Source organism: Peromyscus maniculatus, chromosome 8 (assembly GCF_049852395.1).
Source record: "Peromyscus maniculatus bairdii isolate BWxNUB_F1_BW_parent chromosome 8, HU_Pman_BW_mat_3.1, whole genome shotgun sequence".
In the NCBI taxonomy this organism is placed as follows: domain Eukaryota; kingdom Metazoa; phylum Chordata; class Mammalia; order Rodentia; family Cricetidae; genus Peromyscus; species Peromyscus maniculatus.
This window is the reverse complement of record NC_134859.1, coordinates 54,056,573-54,064,184: the sequence shown is the minus strand read 5'-3', so window position 1 is coordinate 54,064,184 and position 7,612 is coordinate 54,056,573. Positions and strand designations below refer to the sequence as shown.

The 7,612-nt window shown below is 53.6% G+C and overlaps 3 protein-coding genes across 4 annotated transcripts; 2 read left to right on the top strand and 1 right to left on the bottom strand.

Annotated features, from left to right (window-relative positions):
• Window positions 1-15: 15 nt before the first annotated feature.
• On the top strand, window positions 16-995 carry Tmem88 (transmembrane protein 88). The gene is made up of 2 exons (XM_006973453.4): window positions 16-255; window positions 362-995. The coding sequence occupies exons 1-2, from the start codon at window positions 46-48 to the stop codon at window positions 629-631; spliced, it is 480 nt and encodes a 159-aa protein (XP_006973515.1). The 5' UTR covers window positions 16-45; the 3' UTR covers window positions 632-995.
• A 561-nt stretch (window positions 996-1,556) lies between these two features.
• On the bottom strand, window positions 1,557-2,593 carry Naa38 (N-alpha-acetyltransferase 38, NatC auxiliary subunit). The gene is made up of 3 exons (XM_006973454.4): window positions 2,247-2,593; window positions 1,861-2,044; window positions 1,557-1,720 (listed from the first exon to the last, which is right to left on the bottom strand). The coding sequence occupies exons 1-3, from the start codon at window positions 2,325-2,327 to the stop codon at window positions 1,608-1,610; spliced, it is 378 nt and encodes a 125-aa protein (XP_006973516.1). The 5' UTR covers window positions 2,328-2,593; the 3' UTR covers window positions 1,557-1,607.
• Window positions 2,594-2,743: 150 nt separating this feature from the next.
• On the top strand, window positions 2,744-6,925 carry Cyb5d1 (cytochrome b5 domain containing 1). 2 transcript variants are annotated; one of them, XM_006973456.4, is made up of 4 exons: window positions 2,744-3,051; window positions 3,124-3,200; window positions 3,339-3,557; window positions 4,181-6,925. In XM_006973456.4, the coding sequence occupies exons 1-4, from the start codon at window positions 2,892-2,894 to the stop codon at window positions 4,409-4,411; spliced, it is 687 nt and encodes a 228-aa protein (XP_006973518.1). In that variant the 5' UTR covers window positions 2,744-2,891; the 3' UTR covers window positions 4,412-6,925. The 2 variants fall into 2 exon arrangements, with proteins under 2 accessions (XP_006973518.1, XP_076398805.1); XM_076542690.1 differs by having other exon boundaries at window positions 2,744-3,200.
• The last annotated feature ends 687 nt before the right edge of the window (window positions 6,926-7,612 follow it).

The following is a 7,612-nucleotide window of genomic DNA, read 5'->3' as shown; positions in this document are numbered from 1 at the left end:
GGGCTATAAGGGCCGCAGCCTTGCGGGGCGGGAACCAGCCAGGCCATGGCGGAGGTCCCGGGAGCCCAGCGCTCGGTTCTCGCGGGCAGCCCAGAGCCCCGGGATCCCCTGGATTGCTGGGCCTGTGCGGTGCTCGTGACCGCCCAGAACCTGCTGGTGGCTGTCTTCAATCTTCTCCTGCTGGCACTGGTCCTGGGGACCATCTTGCTTCCCGCTGTCACCATGTTGGGCTTCGGCTTTCTCTGCCACTCCCAGGTAAGCATGGGGCCCGAGGGGTGGAGATGTTGGGGTGTCTGAGCCACAACCTCCGACCTGGGCTGTTTCCCTCCGGGGCAGAGTCTGATGTCTCTCATCTGCACAGTTCCTGCGCTCCCAGGCACCCCCTTGCACCGCCCATCTGCGGGACCCAGGCTTCACCGCCCTGCTGGTCACTGGATTCCTGCTGCTGGTGCCGCTGCTGGTGCTTGCCCTGGCCACCTACCGCCGTCTCTGCCTGCGCCTGCGCCTGGCCGACTGCCTAGTACCCTACAGCCGAGCCCTCTACAGGCGCCGGCGCATCCCACAGCCGAAGCAAATCCCGGCCTCACCGGGGTCCCGGGCTGTTCCCACACCGGGAAAGGTCTGGGTTTGAGGTGCGTTGAGTCAAGAATTCTGTCCATTGTCCTCCTGGTCACGAAGGGACTTGAAGCAAGCCCAGGGCTATTCTGCCCTGTCCTGCTCCTTACCACTGCCCGAGTCAGGCCCTAGCATCCCTTGGACGGCGCAGCATCACCTGTGGACTCAATGCTGGCGAAAATCCCCATGCCCCAGAAAATCTCATGGAATCCTGAACCTCTGGGCTGGACCCTGCACGTTTTCCTTCCCTCTCCTAGCGTAAATAGGAGATCTGGACCTTGTGACTTCCTTTGCTGGTGCAGCTCGTCTCATATTTGCGAGACCGAGGGACAGGGCTAGAGAAGAAACCATCACAAATAATAAAGAATTTATGAAATGGATGTGCTCTGTGAGTACCGCGGTGGCGCATACGCACACAGTCGTCCCTGCCCAGGGCTCAGGAGTGGGAAACACATCCCTCAGACTCCAAACCGGCAGACAGAGCATCCTTCAGCATCCTGCCTTTGCCTTATCGCATCGGCCCGTTCTTCCTGGTTAGACCCCAGAGTTCTGACCCTGACCCCAAAGTCACTTCTCCATTAATAGCTCAGAGGGGCCTCGCTTCGGCTGCCTACCCAGCTCCCCTTGGGGACCCGAGCCCGTTCTCTGACCCCAGCTTAAAGGAACTAAGTGTTGCCAGGCCGGGGTGGGGAAACAATGGGTCTTCCGGAGCAGGATGACACCCCCTCCCGCTACAATCTGCAGCAGCGGCGTGGGAGGGAAGATGCAGGGGCCCACCCTAGAGCCTGTTGCTTTAAAACTCCTAACACGAGGGAGGCTCTGGTACTCCTGGGCATCAGGCTGAAGGGGCGGGTTGGGAAAGCTGAACTCAGATAAACCTCCTCTTGAGGGTGGGGTGCGCTATCCCTGCCCCGGCACCGGACCTCCACACGGACACCGGCCACTTTGATCATAGGCTTTAATGGTCTCGAAGAGAAGAAGTACGACTGTGGTCAGAGATACGGGGCCCCCGCCAGGCTCTCCCTTTGGACTTCAATAGAAACGATGTGATGTCCTGGTACCATGGCCAGACCCAGCACACGGGGCTCCCCCGCAGAAAATGAATCTGGGGGGAAAAAAAAAGGTCAAAGCATCAGAACGGCAGGCGAGCATCGGTCTCGCCCCCCGGAAAATGAGGGGTGCAGTGAGGCCCGCGAGAGGAAATGCCTCGCGGTTAGGTTTACGCCGCATTCCCTGGACACTGACCGGACGGCTTGAGGAACTCCTGCGCAGAGCCCAGGATGACATTACAGTCGCGGTCGGTGCACAGGAAGCAGCCGACTAGGGTCCTCCCATCGGTCATACGAATGCGCATGGTCTTGTTGAGCAGCGCTTCCAGCTGCTGCCGGGCACGCGCAGCCGGCGAGTCCTCCTGCTCGCCGTCAGAGTCCTGCTAGGGGCAGGACACGAACTCAGGCGCGCGCGGAGCACGCCCGCAGGACCACAGCTCCCAGCAGCCCGCGCGGCCCCGCCTGGAGCCCGGGGGCTGCCGGGAACTGTAGTTCTCTTTTCTGCCCTCGCCACCCCCTTCCCCTCTCCTCCGCCCGCTGTCGTGCCCCGGCTGCTCCTCCAGAACCCGAGCCCACGCTAACCCCGGCGCTGGAGCTGCTCTGACGCCGACTGCAGCAGCCGTTCTCCTCGCGCAGCAGCATGGTTGGCCCAGCTCCGGCCATTGGCCCCGGGACCGCCTTTGGGCCTTAAACTTCCTGAGAGCGTTTTTTGGGTCGGGGGGTATTCAGATCTCGCGAGTGCTCCCAAGCGCTTCCCTTCCGTGAGATTCCCAACTCCTCCGCGTCTTCGGTTCCGCCACTCCAGAGATCTCGCGAGACTTTATTTCAGCCCGGGCTCATGGATGCCGACTCGGCTGTTATAAGAATATCGCGAGACCTTTACCTGGAATTTGAAAATGTTTTCTGTTCTGGTCTCCCCACCGCCCTTCCCTGTTCCTCCTAAGTAACTCATGTAGTCTAGACTCCGTTATCACCCGGGGCGCCTTCATCTTCTCTAAGGACCGGCGCCGGAATCAAGGATATGCTTCCGGTGGACACGCGCAGCTCAGGCCCCGCCCCGCCGACGCGGTGCTTAGCTTCGGCGGACGGTGGCCGGGGGAGGACAATGGTTTCCATGTTAGCGACACACGCGCTCCGGGTGGCTCTGGAACCTGGTAGTTTGTTAAGAGGGTGCCGAGGAGCGAGGGAGCAGCCGAGGGAGCCGGTGCGCCTCGGAGAACGGGAGCCATGCCGCGCCGGGGCCTCGTGGCGGGGCCGGACTTTGAGTATTTCCACCGTCGGTATTTCACGCCGTCGGAAGTAGCGGAACACAACCAGCCCGAGGACCTTTGGGTGTCTTACCTGGGCTATGTGTACAACCTGACGCCCCTGGCGCAGGCGTTTAAAGGTAAGGGCATGGCCGGGGAGCTGGCTTCGGCTCCTGGGTGGCCGGCCTTTGACGGCCTCCGCTCCTTCTCAGGGGACCTGCTGCTGAAGCCCATCCTAGAAGTTGCAGGCCAGGACATTAGCCACTGGTTTGATCCAAAGACGAGAGATGTGAGTTCTGTTGGAATGTGGGCTTGGTGGAAGTGACGCCGGAGAGCGGGGAATAGGGGAGCGGGGACGGCGGGTTAAGAACCAGAACCCGACCGAGTGATGGCTCCTGTCATCCTCTCTCAACCCCTGCTTTTCAAGATTCGCAAGCACATAGATCCCATGACTGGTTGCTTGAGGTACCGCACCCCGCGGGGCCGCTTCGTGCACGTCCCACCTCCTCTGCCTCGCTCAGACTGGGCCAATGATTTCGGGAAGCCCTGGTGGAAGGGGTCGACTTACCAGGTGGGGCGGCTGTCTGCCAAGACCCGGAATATCCGTATTATTAACACTCTTACGTCGCAGGAGCACACACTGCAGGTGAGATGTGGTGCCTGGGGACAGGCTAGTGGGAACCAGAAATCGTTTCTGGGAGCTATGTTTTCTTCGTGTCACATTGTTATGAACAGGAAAGCAAATGACCGGGTTCCCAGGGTTGGAAATTTTAGAAGTATGTTTGGATTGCAGCTACCAGCCTCCTTCATAGGTCCAGGCCAGTGATGGAGGTCCATGGAAAGGCTCCTGTGCTGTTATAGACAGCAATTGAACTCTTAGTCTACTCAACGGCAGGTTGGAGGCACTGGCTTGGACTCTGTGGAGCCATTTGTTGGTTAGAAGTGATAGGACTCTGGTGTCTTCATTGTATGCTGGAGCCTCAGCTTTACTTTTCTGGGACCATGGGGTGCCTGAAGGGTGCTATCTGCTCATGGAGACACTCTGATCCAAGCTCTGTCGTTTTGGGGTACTGGTTCACTTCTGGTATTCTCCCCAGTTTCCTTAGAGCAAATCCTAAAGGATCTAGACACAAGGGCCCTTCTCCTGGCCTTTGGGGAGCGTGTGTGTGTGTGTGTGTGTGTGTGTGTGTGTGTGTGTGTGTGAATGTGTGTGTGAATGTGTGTATGTTCCACACAGAATTCTAAGGTGACTACTTCTGTGTTCCTTAGGTGGGGGCTCTGGAATCAATGTGGGAAATCCTACACCGCTATCTCCCGTATAATGCACATGCTGCCAGCTACACATGGAAATATGATGGGAAGAATCTGAACATGGATCACACCCTGGAAGAAAACGGGATCCGGGATGAAGAAGAGGAGTTTGACGCTCTTAATATGGATGCTACACTTCACACCCCCGCAGTGCTGCTCTACTTCAATGATGACCTCACAGAGTTGTAGGAAAGGAGATGTATGTGCATGTGGACTCAAGTTATATTTGAGTTTGCCTTTCTATGCTTTGAGGAAAAGAGGTGTGGGTCTGTGGGGCTGGGCCTAGACACCTGTTGCCCTCTGGGAACTGGCCTGTGGTTCTTGTGTCTCTCTGAAATGTAAAGGCTCTTATCCCTAGCTCCTCTATGATTTGCTCAGAGCATATTAGTGGGGATACAAGAAGAGAATTAATTCCTAGAATTGATAGGAAGAGACCTAGGGTCTTTCAGTTTGGAGTGTGTAGAGGAGGTCGAGTCCAGGCAGAACTCTTGGATAGTAAGAGAAAGACACAGGGATGAAGGGGTGGGAGAGATTTTTGGTAAAGGTGAGAAGGAGATGTTTGCAGGAAGATAGGATTTACAAAGACAGGATCTGGAAATTCCTGTCACCAGCTATGTTTGGTTGGTTGGTTGCCTTTCTAAAGGTGTTTAGCAGTTGACACCCCAGGAAAAGTGAATGACTGTTAGTCAGTTCAGGATAGAAATTATGCTAAGAGTTTTATGCTTTTTAATACAGCTATCCTATAAGGTGAATACTGGTAATGCTATTTCACAGACAGTTCCTTAGGAGTTTGGAAAGCACATTAGTTAGTAACCTAAGAGCACCACAGTGCAAACCCAAGCCTGCCCAACTTGGAAAGCCAGGCTCTTTTCAGTGTGAAGGCTCATTCTCAGTGGCTTCACCTAACACTTTAGGATTTCTTTAAAAGATTTACTTTATGTATATGGTGCTCTTTCTGCGTGTACATGCGTCTACACCTGCAGGCCAGAAGAGGGCATCAGATCCCATTAATAGATGGCTGGGAGGCACCATGTGGTTGCTAGGAATTGAACTCAGGTCCTCTGGAAGAGCAGTCAGTGCTCTTAACCACTGAGCCATCTCTGCCCCCTCACCTAACAGTTCTGATGGCTGCTATCAAACCATGTGTTTGGAATGTGAGCTTGTCCTGGGCTTGTTGCATGGGGGAAATGTAACCTATTGTGTAGTCGACATGCACTGTTTGAAGGGAGTTCATTAGCAGAGCACTCTAGGGACAGAGGCTGCTTCTTGATTAATATTATAGCAAGATTTCTGACTGACGCCAGGAAAAACCAGAATGGAGAAAGGGCCTGTAGATCAGACGTTGTAGTGAGGGACCTGGAGGGCCATTTCTTCTTCCTTTGACATTTACAGAAGGCAAGGAAGACAGGGTTGACTGTCTAAGCTGGTGACTCGGAAAGACAGGCCCTAAGGGAGGTAGACAACTCTCCTGGTGATTGGCTAATTTAGTTCCCTGTATCCCTAGCAGGGGAGGGGAATTAAGAATAACTGATAAATTGAGCCAGGCATGGTGGCTTTAATCCCAGCACTGGGGAGACAGAGGCAGGCAGAAATCTTTGAGTTTGAGGCCAGCCTGGTCTACAAAGTTAGTTCTAGGACAGCCAGAGCTGTTACACAGAAGAACTCTGTCTTGAAAAAACAAAAACGAAAAGAATGAGATAAGCAGACTTCCCCCGTGGCATCAGGCAAAAATAAATCAAGGAGAGTGCCTGCAAAAATAAATCAAGGAGGGTGCCTCTTCCCAGCCTCAGCCTGAGGTTCCAGTGGAGGGCAATGTGACCTCCATGAGACACGGGGTGGGCTGCATTGTTTTCTGAGAGGGTGACTATGGGAAACATGAACAAAGGTGGGAGCAACCCCGTTGGTTTCGGTGGTTTCTGAATCCACGAATGATGAGGACCTTACGTAGCCCCATGCAGTCTGAAAATCCATACGTTTGTTTGGATCCATCCATCAGATGTTTAGTCAGCTCTGAACTGATCTTACGTGTATTCTTGTTTGTTTTCCTAAGCCCTAAACTATTTGAGAACCAAAGCCATGTTGTTCCTCCCATGGCATCCTCAGGGCATGCACTTCTGGGATGAGCTCATTTTGCCCAAACTTGTCTCTCTTCCAGAGCATCCTATTCGTACTTTTACCTGGGATGGGCTCTCACTCTATAGCCCTGGCTGGCCAGGAACTCAGCTCCCCACCACACGCCTCTACTTTCTACCTCGATTATCCTAAATATTCCTTCCATTTTCCTTTCTTTTTTTAATCCCACCCTCCCGAGTTAAGTTTTCTTAGCACTGTGCATTTTCCAGTGTTCTTATTATCACTAGAAAACAATGGAGAGCCGGGCGGCGGTGGTGGCACATGCCTTTAATCCCAGCACTCGGGAGGCAGAGCCAGGCGGATCTCTCTGAGTTTGAGGCCAGCCTGGGCTACCAAGTGAGTTCCAGGAAAGGCACAAAGCTACACAGAGAAACCCTGTCTCGAGGAAAAAAAAAAAAAAGAAAGAAAGAAAGAAAAAAAAGGAAAGAAAACAATGGAGAATGGATGAAAATGACTGGCTGGCCGCTAGATTGTAAGCTCATAAGGGCAGAAATCTCATTCACTGCTGTATTCTCATTACCGAGCACATAGCTGCTGCACAATAAATAAATGATGAATATGATGAATGAACTCAGACGTCAAGGAATTCATCTGGAACAACTATTGGGTGTGACATAGTGTCCTGAAGGCAAAGCGGGACTAAGAGATGGTAGGATGCCTGGCCTATGCCTCGGTCTCCACCCGAACAGGTTTTTGTTGTTGGTTTGAGCCAAGACTCAAAATTACTCTGCAGACTCTGGCACCAGAGACAGTTGGGGGTAATCCACCTGTGATTCCCCCTGTGGCCACCAGGTGGCTCTAACGACTAAAGAGTCAGGGAGAGAGGAGCCGTAAAACCCAACTTCAAAGAAATTAGAATGGAACCCCAGCGGGGGTAATGGTCACATGTTAGGCATTACATGTCTGTAATCCTAGCACCTGGGAGGCAGAGGCAGGAGGATCTCTGTGAGTTGAGGCCAGCCTGGGCTACAGAGTGAATTCCAGGAAAGGCGCAAAACTACACAGAGAAACCCTGTCTCGAAAAGGAAAACAAACAAACAAACAAATAGAATTGAAAGGGTATGAGGGACTGATAGTGGGGAAGTCAGGGGAGGTCGTGGGAAGGACAGCCAAGGCTACGTGGAGAAACCCTGTCTCATAAATAAATAATAAGGAAGTCACAGATGGGGCTGGAGAGCTGGCTCCGTGGTTAAGAGCACTGAGTGCTCTTGTAGAGGACCAGGATTCCATTCCTAGCACCCACACGGTGACTGACAA